Source organism: Hyperolius riggenbachi, chromosome 1 (assembly GCF_040937935.1).
Source record: "Hyperolius riggenbachi isolate aHypRig1 chromosome 1, aHypRig1.pri, whole genome shotgun sequence".
NCBI lineage: Eukaryota > Metazoa > Chordata > Amphibia > Anura > Hyperoliidae > Hyperolius > Hyperolius riggenbachi.
In genome coordinates, this window is record NC_090646.1 from 353334640 (window position 1) to 353356362 (window position 21723).

At 43.4% G+C, this 21723-nt stretch overlaps 1 protein-coding gene across 1 annotated transcript in view; it reads left to right on the forward strand.

The window, feature by feature from the left end:
- Positions 1–5620: 5620 nt before the first annotated feature.
- USE1 (unconventional SNARE in the ER 1) overlaps positions 5621–21723 on the forward strand; it is a 56410-nt gene continuing 40307 nt past the window's right edge. Inside the window, exons 1-2 of the mRNA XM_068234135.1 lie at positions 5621–5786; positions 10722–10771. Of these exons, the coding sequence (XP_068090236.1) occupies positions 5685–5786; positions 10722–10771 (152 nt within the window). The 5' untranslated portion in view covers positions 5621–5684. The remainder of the gene's footprint in view (positions 5787–10721; positions 10772–21723) is intronic.

Genomic DNA, 21723 nt, shown 5'->3' on the forward strand with positions numbered 1-21723 from the left:
TCCACCGACTCCGACTCCTCAGTTTAGGATTCCACCGACTCCTCTAATTTGCATATTACAATCTTGTTGATTGAAAGTATGTAACATGAAATTTGTCTCTTAACTGCCAACGCTTAGGAATTTTAGAAGACAACTGAAGTGAGAAGGATATGGAGACTGCCATATTTATTCCCTTTAGTCATAGACTAAAACTAGTCCTTGGTAAGAGTACTTGTAAAAGGTACAGACCAGAACAAAGAACATCTATCAGGCCCTAGGCAATGTAACTGTGGGTCAATCAGGTTGACGGCAGATGCCCCCACACAATGCAATCAGGTTGGTGGCAGATACCCCCACAAAATGCAATCAGGTTGGTGGCAGATACCCCCACAAAATGCAATCAGGTTGGCTGCAGATACCCCCACATAATGCAATCAGGTTGGCTGCAGATACCCCCACATAATGCAATCAGGTTGGCTGCAGATACCCCCACATAATGCAATCAGGTTGGCTGCAGATACCCCCACAAAATGCAAACAGGTTGGCTGCAGATACCCCCACAAAATGCAATCAGGTTGGTGGCAGATACCCCCACAAAATGCAATCAGGTTGGTGGCAGATACCCCCACAAAATGCAATCAGGTTGGTGGCAGATACCCCCACAAAATGCAATCAGGTTGGTGGCAGATACCCCCACAAAATGCAATCAGGTGGGCTGCAGATACCCCCACAAAATGCAATCAGGTTGACGGCAGATACTCCCACAAGATGCAATCAGGTTGACGACAGATACCCCCACAAAATGCAATCAGGTTGGCTGCAGATACCCCTACAAGATGCAGTCAGGTTGGCTGCAGATACCCCCACAAAATGCAATCAGGTTGGCTGCAGATACCCCCACAAAATGCAAACAGGTTGGCTGCAGATACCCCCACAAAATGCAATCAGGTTGGCTGCAGATACCCACACAAAATGCAAGCAGGTTGGTGGCAGATACCCCCACAAAATGCAATCAGGTTGGTGGCAGATACCCCCACAAAATGCAATCAGGTTGGTGGCAGATACCCCCACAAAATGCAATCAGGTTGGTGGCAGATACCCCCACAAAATGCAATCAGGTGGGCTGCAGATACCCCCACAAAATGCAAACAGGTGGGCTGCAGATACCCCCACAAAATGCAAACAGGTGGGCTGCAGATACCCCCACAAAATGCAATCAGGTTGGCTGCAGATACCCCCACACAATGCAAACAGGTTGACGGCAGATACCCCCACAAAATGCAATCAGGTTGGCTGCAGATACCCCCACAAAATGCAATCAGGTTGGTGATAGATACCCCTACAAAATGCAATCAGGTTGGCTGCAGATACCCCCACACAATGCAATCAGGTTGGTGACAGATACCCGTACAAAATGCAATCAGGTTGCTGGCAGATACCCCCACAAAATGCAATCAGGTTGACGGCAGATACCCCCACAAAATGCAATCAGGTTGACGGCAGATACCCCCACAAAATGCAATCAGGTTGGCTGCAGATACCCTCACAAAATGCAATCAGGTTGGCTGCAGATACCCCCACAAAATGCAATCAGGTTGGCTGCAGATACCCCCACAAAATGCAATCAGGTTGGCTGCAGATACCCCCACAAAATGCAATCAGGTTGGCTGCAGATACCCCGACAAAATGCAATCAGGTTGGTGACAGATACCCCTACAAAATGCAATCAGGTTGCTGGCAGATACCCCCACAAAATGCAATCAGGTTGACGGCAGATACCCCCACAAAATGCAATCAGGTTGACGGCAGATACCCCCACAAAATGCAATCAGGTTGGCTGCAGATACCCCCACAAAATGCAATCAGGTTGGCTGCAGATACCCCCACAAAATGCAATCAGGTTGGCTGCAGATACCCCCACACAATGCAATCAGGTTGGCTGCAGATACCCCCACACAATGCAATCAGGTTGGTGCCACAAAATGCAATCAGGTTGGTGGTAGATACCCCCACAAAATGCAATCAGGTTGGCTGCAGATACCCCCGCACAATGCAATCAGGTTGGCTGCAGATACCCCCACACAATGCAATCAGGTTGGCTGCAGATACCCCCACACAATGCAATCAGGTTGGTGGCAGATACCCCCACAAAATGCAATCAGGTTGGCTGCAGATACCCCCAAAAAATGCAATCAGGTTGGCGGCAAATACCCCCACAAAATGCAATCAGGTTGGCTGCAGATACCCCCACAAAATGCAAACAGGTTGGCTGCAGATACCCCCACAAAATGTAATCAGGTTGGCTGCAGATACCCCCACACAATGCAATCAGGTTGGTGGCAGATACCCCCACAAAATGCAAGTCCCCCCCAGCTTGGAAGGGGGGGCAGCGGGCACATATCAGCGGGAAAGCCTCCCCCCTCCCTCACCTAGGGCCCCCCCCTTCCGCGCACCCCCCTCCTCCAGAAGTGCAGCCAACAGCAAGCGGAAAATAGCTTACCGAGCTTCAGATGATGCTAGGTCCGCATGCCGCTGCTGCCTACTGGTCTCCGTCTCCTGTAATGACGCTGTCCAATCACACTCTCGCAGTACTTCCTGCGAGAGCGTGATTGGACAGCGTCACTACAGGAGGCGGAGACCAGTAGGCAGCAGCGGCATGCGGAGCTAGCATCATCTGAAGCTCTGTAGCTATTCTCCTCCCCGCCGCTCTGTGCCCAATTCCCCCCCTTCCAAGCTGTGCCCCCCTCCCTCTTAGCTCTGGGGCCCCCAAGAGGCGGGGCAGCCGGGGCCCACCGATGGGACTATCGGTGGTTCGGTGGCTCAGTCCGAGCCTATGCGCAGGTGCAGAATGTTCCTGGCTGTGGAAGCAGCATGCGGCCGCACTGCGCTGACTGGCTGAATTACCAGGACTCATAGCAGAAGATCCAGGTGGTGGAGGTGGACAGCGAGGGACTGATTAGCCTGAAGGGGGCTGGAAGAGGCCCCAGGTATGTATAAAACTTTTCTTTTCATCCTTCTCAGGTACCATTTAATTCGTAGTCACCAAACCAAATTTTAACAACATATCAAATTATTTGATTTCATTTGCATAAATCAGAATCAACACAGAATTATTTCCATCTCATTGACCATCTCTATTAGTGACAGGGCTGCACATCAGGCTTTATACTTACAGCATAGATGTTATTTAGTATATATAAGAGATTCCTGTGTACACATCATATATACAGTCACAATCAGATGTGCATATCTGACTTTAAAAATATGGGGACTGCTTTATTTAAGCTGCACAAGTAACTAATTTTGATCGGTTTATTTTATTTTTGTGAACTTAGCACAGCTATATGTATAAATTATTTATGATGACTATTATCTGAGAAATAGAACATTTTATCATATTTTCTATTTTAATTACAGTTTAAATTCATTAGGAGTCGGAGTCGGTGCATTTTTCCCGACTCCGACTCCAGGCACCCAAAATTGCCCCGACTCCGACTCCACAGCCCTGTCCAAAAGAAGGCGAAAAACCCTTACAAGGCATGGTCCGATTAGCGCCAAAAGGGAAAAATTCCTTCCCTACTCCAGATGGCAATCAGATAAAATCCCTGAATCAACACCACTGGGCATTACCTAGTAATTATAGCCATGGGTGTCTAATTCCTCCACATTTGTCTCTAATCACTAGTTGTAATTTGATCTCTCCCCTGCCATGGCACAGATGGCAGATAAGCTCATTTGAAAGCACAGGATGTTAACAATATAGCCATTTGGTTTCCAGCTGCTTCTGAGCTAAGTGCTTCTGCCTTACTTACCGATTTTTGCCTGGATTTTGACTACTCTCTGTCTGCAGCCTGAACCAACCTCTGCCTGGATTTTGACTTCTCTCTGCCTGCACCGAACTCTGCCTGGATTTTGACTACTCTATGCCTGCCGCCTTCACGGACCTCTGCGTGAGTTTTGACTACTCTCTGCCTGCCACCTAAGGCCTCTTGCACACTGCAAGCGATTCCGATTCAGACTCCGCTTTTTAATCAGTTTTTACATCCGATTCTGATTTGCAGTTTCCTCCTTGCACACTGCAAATCGGAATCGGATTTAAAAACCGATTAAAACGCAGAATCTGAATCGGAATCGCGTGCAGTGTGCAAGAGGTCTAAGATAGCAAAGGGAAAAAAGTCTGAAAGAAATCACGCTTCTACTGCCCCAATTGTGATCTCGTCCTCTGTGCCATTCCTTGTTTCAAAACATACCACACGCAGGTGTATTAGATTTATATGTACATACTGTATAGTCTGGTGCCTTATTTGTACAGCTTCACTATTTTTTAAGTTTATATTTAATTACTTCAACAATTTTGTGTTCTAGTCTTTTATTACACACAGGAGGTCTACAAGACCTTTATTCTGATACATTTTGGTGAGTTATGACTATGAATCGGAGGCCTAAAATTCTTGAAAAAAAAGTGTACGGCTTTTAGACCCATAAATCCAGAAAGAAATGAACCGCCAGGTAAGTATAGACCCTGAGATATCTTTCATCTCAGGTTTACTTTAATTGTCCTTTTTTGCAGGTGCGCCAACGAAATAACCTATTGTATGCCCTTCCTGCTCTCTCTCCTTTGTTGAACTGGGTAGTAGATACCAGCTCGCCTACACATCGGTGCAGTTTGGAACAGGCACGTGGGATGAGAATGTGATTATGTTATGTGACATGCTCGGACATCAAAGTCTGCAAGCATTCAGAGAATGCGAGGAATTCAGTACAACTTCCTCCACGTTCAAATGTGAAAGATATATTGTATAACTTTTTTTTCCTGAAGATATAACTACAGAGAAAAATGATAAATTAGCATACGTTATTTTACTACTGATCAAATATCATCATGAGTAAGATATAATCATGAGTGGAATTTATGCATATAGTATCTGATCAAGAAGACCAAATGAAACAGCCCTCCGGGTACAGATTTTCTGAGGAAAGTTCTGCGAAGTACACTGCTGCTGCGGACAGGTGTGTTTCCTCTGTGGCTGCTGGTGACTGTCCTTATGTCCTAGTGTGCACTGCAGTGCAGTACAGTCTGTGCTTCAGACACAAGCGCCCCCTTCCGGTAGTTTCTCCATCTGCCTTCGTAGCAATGCATCGCCAAGTTCCAAGACGGTGTTGTGTCTGATTATGCTGCCTGTTGATTTGCGCTGCCCCGCATGCGCAGTAGGAGACTGTGCGGCCACATTTCCTATAGAATGATGCTGCTGGAGGTAAAATACTAAATATCTCCGCTACCACACCTCTTACACTCCCCAAATTTTCAGGGTAGGGAGGGAAGCCCCCGAACGACCTCTATGCTAAATTGCAGCCCCCGAGACCCGCTGGTTCCCGAGATAGATTTCTCTAATCTATCTCCTGAACCAGCGGGTCTCGGGGGCTGCAATTCGGCATAGAGGTCGTTCTGGGGGTTCCCTCCCTACCCTGAAAATTTGGGAAGTGTAAGAGGTGTGGGAGCGGAGATATTTAGTATTTTAACTCCAGCAGCATCATTAACTTCACACTGAGCATGCGTGCTACTCAGTGTGAAAGGGAGCTTCCGGGCAGCGCAATCAGACATTACAACGGCGTTGTAATCAGGACGCGCAGGATGTGAGGTGGCGCTGTGTGCTGCTGCTACATAGCACTTCCGGAGACTGGGAACAGCAGCAGCTGTGGCTGTCATGGCCAAGTCCCGGTTGGAATTGAATTTTGTGAGGCTATTGTCACGATGCGAGTTTATGGCTTCCGAGAGGAGAGAGCAGGGGGAGTGGAGGCTGGAGAAGGTGAGGGAGAAGCAGCGCTGCAGCCAAGGCGAACTCCTACATCTTTTATCTTTTGAATGGAGTTCTCAGGGAAGTGACAGAACTTTTCTGCTGCAGCCTTATACTGAAGCCAGCATAGCGTTACATTGTCATTATGACATGCAGTTGTATTTGTGTTTATCGGCAGTAGCATCGTTTTTAATCTGTTCCAGCACCTGCTCACGAGGACTAGATAAATAGACGTGACAAGGCAGCATCACCAATCAGCCAATCATTGTCATACTCTGCACACCTCACATTCATGCTGCAGTACAGTTTATGTCTTCTAACTGCTATCGTGTCCCTGGTTAGTGTGTCCTTATGTTCTAGTATTATATATGCTCTCACTATATATTTCACCTTATTCTTATATATTTTTATGATATTAAACTTACAGCACAAGTCTAGTTTAGGGGACCCAGCAGGAAACCTCATAGGGAAATTCCGGTGATGTGATTGGGTCGACGGCATCCTCTCGAACGGCTAGGTTTCAGATAGATTGTAGTAAACTATGTCCACACTATTTGACCAATCACAATGCTTTCTATTATAAGAGAGTGCTGTGATTGGAGAACTGTCCCCTATGAGGTTTCCTGCTGGGTCCCCTAAACTGGACTAGCACCACTTTTTCAACTCATAAGAAAGTTTGCACTCATAACAGAAATATGTTAAAGTATAGCAGAGATGACAAAAAGGATACATACCTGTAGTTTCTTCCAGCCCTCTTCAGGCTAATCGATCCCTCACTGTCCTCCTCCGCCTGGATCCTCCGCTATAAGTCCCAGTAATTCAGCCAGTTAGTGCAGTCTGGCTGGGAGCAGTCTGCGCCTGCTAGTAGTACTGCGCAGGCGCAGAACCTTCCCGACGACGGGGGCACGCGGCTTGGGCTGAGCATGTGCACTACACCCCGACTGGCTGCATTACCGGGACTTCTAGCGGAGGAGGCAGTGACGGACCAAGCCTGACGGGGGCTGGATGTATATATATATATTTTTTTTTTTATAACATCTCAGGTTTACTTTAAATACAGTGGCATATCTAGGAAGAACAGCACCTATGGAAAACACTGAAACTGCTCCCCAAAGGTTGGATGGGTTTTCACCCTCTAAAAATGTTAAGGTGCAGTCTCAACTTGAATTGGATGGGTCCAAGCTGAAGTGAATCATGCCCTAATGAAGTATGGCAATAGGCCAGGGTATACATGTCTGCACAATAAAAACGAAGCAGTTACAGATTGCTCCTCAGGGACAGACCCCAGTAACAAACCGCACCCCCAGTATTAACTCCTCCATGACAGTCCTCTTGTGATAGTGCTACCACTAGCAAGCACTCCTCACGTGCAAAGGTGGCGGAGTTACTTGTACCCATGCTGACCAACATTGAGCCTCCCACCTTTGAACTGATTTGCTCTGTTCTCTGCCTGCCAGGCCCCAGCTGCCTGCTGTGATCTCTAGAAAAGGGAGGGGAAAACACCAGGTAACCTGCAGAGCAGTGCCTTCTGTCTGGAGAGGAAAAGGGATGCCGCCATCTTCATACTTTTATAAACAATCCCATTTGACTGGCTCTTGTGCTGAGCTTTTGGCTGTAGTTGATTTGACTGAAGTACATACTGAGCTTCCCTGCAGCACCTAGCGGGCTCCTAGCAGCTTTGCAGCTTACTATGTGCACAGACGCCTGGCATGTTACCTGGCCCACATCGGGATATGTGACAAGCCGACTTGCATGCACGGTAGCCCCTAGGACAGTGCTGGGTAAACTTGCGCACTCACATGTACTGTAAATTTTGCCCACCGATAGGTGGATGGATTCCTCCCCCCTCCCCTGCAGAGTTGCGAGTGGGCGATAACAGAGGGTTAAAACTCCCCTGATCACCTATTCCAGCATCATGGCAACAGGGCTTCACTTGACACACCATTTAAATGCTGGCAGGCAGTGTGTGACACATGTCACATGACACCCTGTGGCCATGGAGACCAGACGAAGGAAGCTGCGAGTAGGTGACTTTTAACCCTTCGTATTCTTCTGCTCACGACTGCAGGAAGGGTGGAGGGAAAAGGGGAGACATTTAAGGCATGTGGCCCGTGATCCGCAGCATGCGGCCCCAGGCCACACAAAGTTTGCCCTGTGCTAGGAGCTGCAGAAAAGCTGCTAGACGTCGCTGGAGGCTCAGTAGGTATTTTAAAGGCTGCAAACGACCAAAAAGAAAGTCCCCCGTTATCCATCAGGCATGCCGGTTAGTTGAGACTTCCGATTGCCAAGTTCCAAATAACAGGGACTTTGCTGTATTTTACATTAAATTGACATTTTCTGCATAAATGTGGAACTTGTACTTCCTGTATGATCTGAACCTAATATGATCCCAAAATTAACCTCCCTGGTGGTATGATTATTTCCAAATTTATTGTTAAAAAGCGGTGCAATTTTCCCTCACGCTTTTAGATTAAAAAAACATATTGCTAGATAGATCTGCAGCCCTACACATTGCACACCTCTGAGGGATCCAATTCGGGAATATCACTCTGAGCTGCGGCATTCCGTTTCGAGCCTGACTCGGGGTTACCGCTAAGGACTTTGAGAGGGGTAAGAGTACAGTGCAAAGTAATTTTGTGAATTAAAAAAAAAAAAAAAATTGCAGTTTTTGAAAAAATGTAAATTAAAAACTTTACAGAAAATGTTATTCTAAATTTTGTTATGTCTCAAACAAGATTTTAAGCCCAACAAAAGAGCTTTAAAATGACAGATTGCCCAGGTCTGCATCTCATCTAAATGCTGAAAAAATGGCACTTTAATATTTCTGGACACTTTTTCTGGACTGATTTTTAAAGAAAATTAAAATAATTAGCACTTAGTAACTTATGAAGGAAAGGCAGAATTTTTTCCCTGCATTTCTATTCATAACTACCGTGTTTCACTGAAAATAGAACCTCCCCCCGAAAATAAGGCCTATCTTATATTTCAAGCAAGCTTGGAATATAAGACATCCCCCGAAAATGAGACCTTTCGCTCCCTCCCTCCCTCTGCAGAGTGGAGAGCAAAGCATTACAGCAGAGGAAACTCACTGGCTTCAGACATGCCAGCGTTAACGTCTCTCCTCAGCAGCGTCCAGCTTCCTCTCCTTGTCAACGGCGGCTCTCGTGATTTGTGACGCACGCACGTCCGCGTCACATGACATGAGCCGCCGTTGTCAAACAGAGGAACCCTGGCGCTACTGAGGAGAGAAGTTATTGCTGCCACGTCGGAAGCCGGTGAGTTTTATCTGCTGTAATGCTCCGCTCGCCACTCTGCTGAGGGAGGGAAAGGCTTTACTGGGCTGGGGCTGCCGTTCTGGACTACAGGGAAGCACATAAGGGAGGGAAGGGCTTTATAGGGCTGGGGGCTGCCACTGGGGAACAAAATTGTAAGCCCTCCTCGAAAATAAGATCTATCTCATTATTTTGGGCTAAAATTAATATGACATTGTCTTATTTTCGATGAAACACGGTATGTAAGGGCACTAGATACACCAAGTTTCATCAAAATCAAAGGACGTCAATCAGAATCAATGTGCTGAGGACATGGGTTGCCCCTAATTCTTAATCAGACTCTGAGTAATCCACCTACTGGTATATTGTCAAATGGAACAAACATCATCCATGTTGGTTATGCAAGTACGAGGGGTATACAGAGAAGTGTAGTTCTATAGTTCCATAGATAACCTGCACTTTCCTCTATCCAGCTGTCAGCGGTGCTGCCTTCCTGTAGCCTCGTTCTCATCTGAAAATAAGCTTAATTGTATCTTGCTGTAAGAACTTTACTGCAGTCTCCCATTTCTATTTTCAATTTGAGGGATGCAGTTATATTGTGAAATGTATAATGCAGCATACTGTAACAATAATAATCATCTGCCCACAGCAATATAAATGAACATGCTGTGTGCTTCCCCTCCACTTGGGGTCAGTAAAAGCCTTGGAATTGTAGTCCTACTACTGCTAATGGGAGAATAAAGCTGAATGAACACTATACCTTCAAATACTTAATTGCTTAGTCTCATGTAATAGCATTGACCATGTTTGTGGCAGAGAACAACAGTTAGAGCAGAATGACCTTTTTTTGCTTTGTCATTTTTTAATTTTCTTCTGGAAAAATAGGTTATGAATAGATTAAAAAAAAGAAAAAAAAAAAGAAGCAGAGTTGCATGGAACATAATTTATCCTTTTCATCTGTCTATTATCTTTGCGCCCCCATTCATGTTTAAAATCTGCTTGTGGAAATGTAAGTAAAACAGAAAAACAATCTTTGGGAATTGAACAGAAATTATATTTTATTTTTACTTTTACTTGCACAATTGATACTTCAGTATTTGGAGCTGTTTCTTTACCATGCAATTCAGAGCATAAATATAATAGAGGCGCTCAGTAATATGGGCGTCTGATTCTACTGTAGACTATTACCAAAATGTTACCAATAATCTGTTATTGGCTTCCCTAACCTATACCTCACACTAAACTTTCCCCACCTACACCTAAAACTACCCCCCCCCCCCTACTGCTAACGTTATGAGCACCATTCCGCTACATAATAGCCAAATGCTGTGCGACAATTTACTCACTGCCTCTGCTGGTATCCAGAGTTTTGCTGCATGAAACCTGCACTCCGGGTGCTGCTTACAAAAACACACCACTGATGCCCACAGTTCGGCTACATGGTAGCTGAACTCAGGCTCCCAAGGAACTTCTGAGCGCCACTTCGTCACTCCAGCTTATACCTTCACTGGTATCTAGAGTTTGGCTTAGTATTTTAGAAGTTTGAAAACTAACATTTTCCAAGAGCAATCACTGATCAATAAGATCTGGTGAGTTGGTCGCAGGACCTTAATTAAAAAATAAAAATAGTTTCCATGTTTTGCAATTGATTGTCTTTCTTTCTTGTTTGTTCCAGTTTGTTGGAGCCTTAGAAGAAATGCTTGCTTCAATTAAGAAAGATACCAGGTAGGTATAATCTCTTATACCAGTCATAGACTAGAAGATACAGATTCATGTTGGTGCCTACATTTCTGTCTATCTTTCTAAAAAACATAAAAACACTGAGAGCCCAATATAGTGTAGTATGTATTGGAATACGTTGGAGAGTAAAAGCGTGAGAATGAGATTACTCACAAACGAGGGTTAACTTCCAGGCAACCATTGTATAGGCAGGTGAGGAGATTAGACCTGTCCTCACTCAGGGATAAGAAGTCGCTCTCTCTAGATAGGAAAGAAGGGGGCAGGTTAGCCCTCCACCAAGGGTGGACACAGTATACTTGCTATAGAACAGAGGAGCCAGTAGGATAAAATGTTCTAAAAACACGATTACTGTCAGATTCAAGTAAATATATTTATTATACAATAAATATATTTACTTGAATCTGACGGTAATCGTGTCTGCTTTCTAAAGGTAAATCCACCACTGCCTCCCCAGCAAATTTTAAAGTTTTTAGACCATTTTATCCTACTGGCGCCTCTGTTCACTAGCAAGTATACTGTCTATCTTTCTGTACACTGAAGAATCTTCTGATGTTTATTAATGTTAACATTATTAGGCTCTGTTCCCACTTGAGCGAAGAACGGACATTTTTTGTCCATTCCTTGCTCATAGCTTAACAGACAGTGAACGGCTCCTATTTTATAAATAGGAGCCGTTCACTCTTGTAACAGTGCATCGGATCCGCAGGATCTATTGCAGTAAGCTGACTGTGCGATCTGCAATAATCCTCGGCAGGCGGATGCATCCTGAGGACTGGCAGAGAGAAGCAAGGACTGACACTTTCTCCCTGCCCATCATCGACATTCTGCTCAAGTCAAATATTTTGGCTGAGCAGAGTGAGGGACAGGGGGGCTCTAGAGGGGGAGGAAAGTGCAGCACAACAAATTAAAAAAAAAAAAAAAAAAAAAAAAAGCATTTAAAAACATTTAATTTAAATCGAGATCAGGGGTAATTTAAAGGCAAAGCTCCATATTTTTTCTTTTGAGGGATATGAAGCTTCAGTTCACTTACCTTGAAGATGATTCTGTAGATATTAATTTAGCACCATCCTTTATTGCCTCTCACGTTTGTTGTTATATCATCACAGTGTTGGGCAGCCCAACTAATGAGTCATGACATTTTGAGAAGCAGGAAGGATCATGGTAAAAGGGGTGGAGTGAAACTGAATATAAATAACAACCAGTATTTGAGCTTCTGGGTTTAAGATATTATTTAGTATTTTTATATAGTGTAGACATTTTCTGCAGCACAGAGTATATAGTCTTGTCACTAACTGTCTCTAAGAGGAGCTCACAATCTAATGCCTACCCTAGTCTTATGTCCATCATAGTCTTGGGACAATATGGGGGGAATTCAGTTAATGTATCTATGTTTCTGGGATGTCTGGAGGAAACCCACACGGACACAGGGAGAAAATAACACTCCATGCAAATCGTGCCCTGGCTGGGATTTCAAACCGGGAACCCAGTGTTGCAAGGTGAGAGTGCTGTCCATTGCATAAAGGCACCTGCAGTTTCGAAAATTTCCTATTATATTTAAATAATGTTTCCTAATTTCCTGGGTCAGTATTAATGCTGTAGAGGTTAAATGGATGGGAAGCAAGGGAAAATCTCTGCAGTGGGGACACAGACTCCAGTTAAAGCCTAGAAGAGATTCTAAGGTGGCATGGTGGAATTGTGGATAGCACTCTTGTCTTATAGCGCTTATATTAAACCAGGTTCAAATCTCGGCATGGACACTATCTACATAGAGTTTGTATGTTCCTCTGTGTTTGTGTGGATTTCCTCCTGGCACTTCAGATTCCTCCTGCATTCCCAAAACATCAGATACATTTACTGCTTTTTACCTCACAAAGAAAATTGGTCTTAGTCAATGTTAGGGACATTAGACCATGACTATATTTTTGTCTTGGAGCTATTTACTTTAGAAATCACTTCTGAAGCTGCATGGGCTATATAAATGCATAACAACATCTTTCCACTGTGTAAAAAACATGTTTTCTTTACAGGATTTAAGAAAGAATGCTGATCCTTACAAATTGAAAAAGTGTTGTTATGGTTGCTAGTTAGAGCAAGTGAACCTGCTGTATCACTATTTGGCTATGCATGGGAGAACTTCTTGGTAATGGCTGCCAGAGCCAGCTCAGGTATGGGGGGTGAATATACAGACAATATGGCTTAAGACCATGCTGCATATAGGTAGTGTCAGGGCTGGTGGGGTTCTCAGAAAGCATCAAGCAAGACCAAGACCAGCACTCAATGCTAAACATGCAACATCAGAACTTGAACAGGACACACAATCTCACAGGATTTACTAAATGGATGGGAGCATGGAGAGCAAGAAACCTAGAACATCTATCCATCTTCATTCTTCTATCTTAGCAGAATGATTAAGCCTGGTACACACAATGCAATTTCTCATCAGATAGATGAGTCGATAGATAATTTCTGACAGGCCTGATTTCCGATAGTTTTTGTGATCGAAATTGCATTGAAGTGATCAGAAAATCGATCAGAAAAAACGATCGGAAATCCGATTGGATCTGTTGGAAATTACCTTGACCGATCTATCTGATGGGAAATTGCATGGTGTGTACCAGGCATTAGCAAAATCTCTGGCAGCTGATGGTGAACTCTGACTTATCTGAAAAAGGTAGACACGGACCAAGACTGAAGGAGACAACCTGGTCTAGCAGTAGTTTCGGGTGCTGGATTCTATAGTCATGAATCAGACCTACTGTAGGTTCATGACTGTGGTATACAGGAGTGTAATGCCTGGTACACACCATGCAATTTCCCATCAGTTAGATTGGTCAGTAGATAATTTCCGACCGATCCGATCGCATTTCTGATCGTTTTTCTGATTGATTTTCTGATCACTTCTATGCAAATCGATCAGAAAAATGATCAGTAATCAGATCGGACCTGTCAAATTATCTATTCGACTCATCTATCTGATGGGAAATTGCATGGTGTGTACCATGCTTAATTGCTTGAAAAGCACTGATGTGAGGGTCATTTTTATGACTTTTAAAGCTGGGCAGATAAAGATGTTAAACACTGATTGTAACATATCTGAACCAGATTTATTTCAATGCAAAAAGAGGACTTTTTGGGAGGGTTAATCAGTCAAGCAGGGACTGCTTGACCAAGTCACTATGTAATGCAATTGGGAGACTTGTAGGACAGGGTAGGTGCACTTTCTATGAGCCTCTCTTTTAGATGTATCAGAAAACAAACTACAAGATCTTCTCAAAAAATTAGCATATTGTGATAAAGTTCATTATTTTCTGTAATGTACTGATAAGCATTAGACTTTCATATATTTTAGATTCATTACACACAACTGAAGTAGTTCAAGCCTTTTATTGTTTTTCTTATTGATAATTTTGGCATACAGCTCATGAAAACACAAATTTGCTATCTCAAAAAATTAGCATATTTCATCCGATCAATAAAAGAAAAGTGTTTTTAAAACAAAAAAATTCAACCTTCAAATAATTATTTTCAGTTATGCAAATGGCAAATTGGTCGGGAATCCTTTTGCAGAAATTACTGCTTCAATGCGGCGTGGCATGGAGGCAATCAGCCTGTGGCACTGCTCAGGTGTTATGGAGGCCCAGGATGCTTCAATAGCGGCCTTAAGCTCATCCAGAGTGTTGGGTCTTGCATCTTTCAACTTTCTCTTCACAATATCCCACAGATTCTCTATGGGGTTCAGGTCAGGAGAGTTGGCAGGCCAATTGAGCACAGTAATACCATGGTCAGTAAACCATTTACCAGTAGTTTTGGCACTGTGGGCAGGTGCCAGGTCATGCTGAAAAATGAAATCTTCATCTCCATAAAGCTTTTCAGCGGATGAAAGCATGAACCCACTTTTGAACCAGAAACAGCGGCAGAAGCGCTTGACCTGGGCTACAGAGAAGCAGCACTGGACTGTTGCTCAGTGGTCCAAATAACTTTTCTCGGATGAAAGCAACTTTTACATGTCATGCGGAAATCAAGGTGCCAGAGTCTGGAGGAAGACTGGGGAGAGGGAAATGCCAAAATGCCTGAAGTCCAGTGTCAAGTACCCACAGTCAGTGATGGTCTGGGGTGCCATGTCAGCTGCTGGTGTTGGTCCACTGTGTTTTATCAAGGACAGGGTCAATGCAGATGGCTATCAGGAGATTTTGGAGCACTTCATGCTTCCATCTGCTGAATAGCTTTATGGAGATAAAGATTTAATTTTTCAGCACGACCTGGCACCTGCTCACAGTGCCAAAACCACTGGTAAATGGTTTACTGACCATGGTATTACTGTGCTCAATTGGCCAGCCAACTCTCCTGACCTGAACCCCATAGAGAATCTGTAGGATATTGTGAAGAGAAAGTTGAGAGACGCAAGACCCAACACTCTGGATGAGCTTAAGGCCGCTATCGAAGCATCCTGGGCCTCCATAACACCTGAGCAGTGCCACAGGCTGATTGCCTCCATGCCACGCCGCATTGAAGCAGTCATTTCTGCAAAAGGATTCCCGACCAAGTATTGAGTGCATAACTGAACATAATTATTTGAAGGTTGACTTTTTTTTTGTTTTAAAAACACTTTTCTTTTATTGGTCGGATGAAATGTGCTAATTTTCTGAGAAATAGGAAATCTGGGTTTTCATGAGCTGTATGCCAAAATCATCAATAAGAAAAACAATAAAAGGCTTGAACTACTTCAGTTGTGTGTAATGAATCTGAAACATATGAAAGTCTAATGTTTATCAGTACATTACAGAAAATAATGAACTTTATCACAATATGCTAATTTTTTTTAGAAGATCCTGTATATGTGTTGGAGGCATAACTGCAATACCTGTTGAGAAATGCCAAGCTGTACATAGGAGACTAACGGCAGGAATGTAATACAGTTCAATGAATATCACCTTATCATTTGAGGTAACTATTTCTGGAATCATGGCATTTTCCAACTTCAGTCCCTTTTTTAAAAACTTTAAATGGACACAAAAGTCAATTTTATTTTCATGTGAATGCTCTTATCAGTGTGCATAAATATTTACTTGTTTCCCTAGAGGTATGGAACCCAACTATAAAATGGTAGAAACAGATCAGAAAAAACTTAATTGCCTGTGTATTAACCACTTCCTGACCGCCTAACGCACAGAGGCGGCCGGGAAGTGGAGCCCTTAAGGACCGGCTCACCCACAGAGGTGGCGGTCCATTTAAGGGCATGGGCGGAGCGATCGCGTCATCCGTGACGCGATCCCCTGTCACTGCCACCCATCAATCACCCCCTGTCACTTCCACCCATCAATCAGCCCCTAACCTGCCCCTTGCGGGCAATCTGATCACCCACCCACACCAATAGATCGCCCGCAGATCCGACATCAGATCACCACCCAAGCGCAGTGTTTACATCTATTCTCTCCTCTAAACACCCACTAATCACCCATCAATCACCCCCTATCACCACCTGTCACTGTTACCCATCAGATCAGACCCTAATCTGCCCCTTGCGGGCACCCAATCACCCGCCTACACGCTCAGATTGCCCTCAGACCCCCCCCCCCCCTTATCAATTCGCCAGTGCAATATTTACATCTGTTCTTCCCTGTAATAACCCACTGATCACCTGTCAATCACCCATCAATCACCCCCTGTCACTGCCACCCATCAATCACCCCCTGTCACTGCCACCCATCAATCAGCCCCTAACCTGCCCCTACACCCCAAAACACATTATACTACTTCTCCTGAGTACGGCGATACCACGTGTGACACTTTTTTGCAGCCTAGGTGCGCTAAGGGGCCCAACGTCCTAATCACAGGTCATTTTGAGGCATTTGTTTTCTAGACTACTCCTCACGGTTTAGGGCCCCTAAAATGCCAGGGCAGTATAGGAACCCCACAAATGACCCCATTCTAGAAAGAAGACACCCAAACGTATTCCGTTAGGAGTATGGTGAGTTCATAGAAGATTTTATTTTTTGTCACAAGTTAGCGGAAAATGACACTTTGTGAAAAAAAACAATTAAAATCAATTTCCGCTAACTTGTGACAAAAAAATAAAAACTTCTATGAACTCACCATACTCCTAACGGAATACCTTGGGGTGTCTTCTTTCTAAAATGGGGTCATTAGTGGAGTTCCTATACTGCCCTGGCATTTTAGGGGCCCTAAACCGTGAGGAGTAGTCTTGAAACAAAAATGACCTGTGAAATCCTAAAGGTACTCATTGGACTTTGGGCCCCTTAGCGCAGTTCGTTAGCGGAAATTGATTTTAATTGTGTTTTTTCACAAAGTGTCATTTTCCGCTAACTTGTGACAAAAAATAAAATCTTCTATGAACTCACCATACTCCTAACGGAATACGTTTGGGTGTCTTCTTTCTAGAATGGGGTCATTTGTGGGGTTCCTATACTGCCCTGGCATTTTAGGGGCCCTAAACCGTGAGGAGTAGTCTTGAAACGAAATTTCTCAAAATGACCTGTGAAATCCTAAAGGTACTCATTGGACTTTGGGCCCTTTAGCGCAGTTAGGGTGCAAAAAAGTGCCACACATGTGGTATCGCCGTACTCAGAAGTAGTATAATGTGTTTTGGGGTGTATTTTTACACATACCCATGCTGAGTGAGAGAAAGATCTCAGTAAATGGACAATTGTGTGTAAAAAAAAAATTAACAAATTGTCATTTACAGAGATATTTCTCCCACCCAACATGGGTATGTGTAAAAATACACCCCAAAACACATTATACTACTTCTCCTGAGTACGGCAATACCACGTGTGGCACTTTTTTGCAGCCTAACTGCGCTAAGGGGTCCAAAGTCCAATGAGCACCTTTAGGCTTTACAGGGGTGCTTACAATTTAGCACCCCCCAAAATGTCAGGACAGTAAACACACCCCACAAATGACCCCATTTTGGAAAGTAGACCCTTCAAGGTATTCAGAGAGGGGCATGGTGAGTCCGTGGCAGATTTTAATTTTTTTTTGTCGCAAGTTAGAAGAAATTGAAACTTTTTTTTTTTTTTTTTTTTTTTGTCACAAAGTGTCATTTTCCGCTTACTTGTGACAAAAAATATCTTCTATGAACTCACTATGCCTCTCAGTGAATACTTTGGGATGTCTTCTTTCCAAAATGGGGTCATTTGGGGGGTATTTATACTATCCTGGAATTCTAGCCCCTCATGAAACATGACAGGGGGTCAGAAAAGTCATAGATGCTTGAAAATGGGAAAATTCACTTTTTGCACCATAGTTTGTAAACGCTATAACTTTTACCCAAACCAATAAATATACACTGAATGGGTTTTTTTTTTTTATCCAAAACATGTTTGTCCACATTTTTCACGCTGCATGTATACAGAAATTTTACTTTATTTGAAAAATGTCAGCACAGAAAGTTAAAAAAATCATTTTTTTGCCAAAATTCATGTCTTTTTTGATGAATATAATAAAAAGTAAAAATCGCAGGAGCAATCAAATAGCACCAAAAGAAAGCTTTATTAGTGACAAGAAAAGGAGCCAAAATTCATTTAGGTGGTAGGTTGTATGAGCGAGCAATAAACCGTGAAAGCTGCAGTGGTCTGAATGGAAAAAAAGTGGCCGGTCCTTAAGGGGTAGAAAGCCCTAGGTCCTCAAGTGGTTAATCCAGATCTAATATCTTGTATTGTTAACCACTACATTCTATCTGGACAACTAGTCATCCAGATAGAGGCTGTTAAAATCTTAACTGGACACTTATTCAGGTTACCACTGAAGTGTCAGGTTTTTACTTCTGGGAGGAGAGGAATTATAAAAGCCAGGAAAGGAAAGCAGCAGATCCATGGCTTAGCATGTTCAATGGCACAGTAGTCCACAAATTCAGAATATGAAAGTGTCTCCACACCAGAAAGCAATCCAATAGGCACCAATGTGACTAGATAGTTATTCTTGCTTTTAGTGTAGTGTGTATCTGTGTCCTACCTACCTTTCTGATCTTTGGGCTGATCCATTTATAGGCGGATTTTTAGTGTCTGTGCTACTGCTTTGCTGGGCACTGTTGTAGTTAAGCTCAAGTCTAGGTGCTCCCTTCAAATCTTGTATAGAAATTAGATTTTTTTTCAGAGAAGAGTCTGTCACAGCTTTGCAGGTGATGGACAAGAATGCTGTATCCATTTGTGTAAGTACACACTGCCCATTACCATGGACACTTAGGTACAGAGTGCTGTCAAAAGTCAGCATTACACTGCAGGGACCATGCTTATTTATTTGCTAAATGCAAAGGTGGGTGGCCATCTAGTCTGATCTAACGTTCACTTGCGTGCATTGTTTCCCTACTCACTTCAGTCCACCCATACACAGTTGCAGTAGCAGCTAGCCACCACTTCAGAAGTGCAAGCACACACTTTTGGCCTAAGCTGTAGATTGCCCATTTTGGCCAAAAGTATTCATCCTTTTGCTTTGTACCTATTTTGTTACTTTCCAACCTGTGATTTTAAAGTGAACTCGAGATGTTATATGGAGGCGGCCATATTTATTTCCTTTTAAGCCATACCAGTTACCGAGCAGCCCTGCTGATCTTCTGCCTCTAATATTTTCAGCCATAGGCCCTGAACGAGCATATGCAGATCAGGTGTTTCTGGCAATACTGTGAGAACTGAGAACATTAGCTTTATGCTTGTTTCTGGTGTGATTCAAACAATAAAGCAGGGCTGCTCGGTAACTGGTATGGTTTAACCTCCCTGGCGGTATGATTATTTCCAGATTTATTTTCCAAAAGCGCTGCAATTTTTTCTCAAAGTTTCAGACCCTAAAAATCATACTGCTAGATAGATCTGCGGCAGCCCTGCACATTCCACACCTCCCATGGATCCAGCTCGGGATTACTGCTAAGAGCTGCGGATTTCCATCCCGAGCCTGACTCGGGGGTTATCGCTAAGGAGGTGGTTTAAAAGGAAACAAATATGGCAGCTTCCATATTACTCTCACCTCGGGTTCACTTTAGGTGTGTTAAATGTGGATCTGCACAAAATAGTCTTAGTTGGTGAAGATAGATAGATAGATAGATAGATAGATAGATAGATAGATAGATAGATAGATAGATAGTAATAAACTGAAAATTGGCATGTGCATATGTTTTCACCCACATTTGCTGTGAAGCCCTTACAAAGACCGGGTACAACCAATTACCTTCAAAAGTCCGTGATAGTGAAATTGGAGTTCTATACGTATTAAACATAAGAAGGCACATTTTGAGTTTGCCAAAGGCATGATGGCGATTCCCCAAATGTATGGAGGAAGTTGCTCTGGTCAAATGAGCCTACAATTGAACTTTTTCCAGTGAAACATGGTGGTGGCAGTATCATGCTGGGGAAATGTTTTTCAGCAGCAGGGATTGGGAAACTGGCCTGAGTCAAGGAAAATATGGGTGTTGCTAAATACAGGGATATTATTCAGCAAAATCTCTGTCAGTCTGCCACGGATTTGAGACTGGGATGGAGGCTCACGTTCAACCAGGACAATGACCCAAACTATATGGCTATGCAACACTTGAGTGGTTTAAGGCCCATACACACGTCGGATTTGCGCGAACGACGGGTCGTTTGAACGTTCCGTCGTTCGCACGTTTCCGCATGAAATCCGGCGTGTGTACAGACTATCGTTCGGGAGATAAGACTGGTTACCAGCGATCCGCCCGGCGGATCGTTGGTAACCAGTCTTATCTCCCGAACGATAGTCTGTACACACGCCGGATTTCATGCGGAAACGTGCGAACGACGGAACGTTCAAACGACCCGTCGTTCGCGCAAATCCGACGTGTGTATGGGCCTATAAGGGGAAACCTTTAAATGTGTTGGACTGGCCTAGTTAAAGCCCAGACCTCAATCCAATACAGAATCTGTGGTCCGACTTGAAGATTGCTGTTTGCAAGCGAAAACCAAAGAATATAAAGGAGCTGGAGCAGTTTTGCCTAGAGGAATGGGCAAAAATTCCAGTGGCAAGCTCATAGAGACTTATCCAAAGCTATATTTTTCATAGAACGTGGCTCCACAACATTTTAGGAGCAACTAGTGCAAAAATTCTGAATATAAATATGCATACCCAATCTTTTGTCCGTTCGTGTATATTGAGACTTTCATTGCCAGGCACGGTCCTATAGTAATTACTCCTTCTTTTTTTCCTGTTACTATTAATAAAGCTAATGGAAATCACAGACAAACACCTAGTAAGTGAATAAAAGCACTAGTGCTTCACTTTGTTTGGCATAGAAACAGCTAATAGGTAATCTAGATGGAAAATAATTAATCTCCTTGCCTGTCATGATGTGTTTTTAGAAACAAGATGTAGTAAACCTTTTTCTGTTTTGGAGATCGTTTGTTATGATAAAACCATTCTGTGTGGGGTTTTTTTTTTATTGTTGTCCTTCTCAATGATTCTTTAGATCCTTATTATGGTCCATCGTGTATTATTATTTATCTACAAATAGAGGGGATGTTTTCTGTATCATAATAAACATTTCCAAGAGCTAGGAGCTTGGTCATTGTATGGTTTACAGGAAGATTGTTAAAAATAGCACAAATAATGGTTTCCGAAGCAACAGGGGGGAAATATACAGCTCTCATACTGACGTATTTAAATGGGTTTAATGAAAGTTGCAGCTTCCTGCTATTCACGTTAGAGGGTTGCGTTAAGAAATTTTGTCAGTACATACATATAGCTATCTTTGTTATACTAGATGTGAATGTGCAGTAAGGTGTAGCATTCTATAGTATTGATGCATGGCAAACCGCTGTTTACTTGCAATGCTTACGTATGTACAGTATATGTTAATCTTGGGTCCGGTGACACAATTTCCATAATGTTGGCTTTCCTTGCCACTACACTTTGTTGCCGGAAACACTTGGGTTGTTTCTGCAGTATGTTTTGAGTAATTGTTTATCTCTACTTAT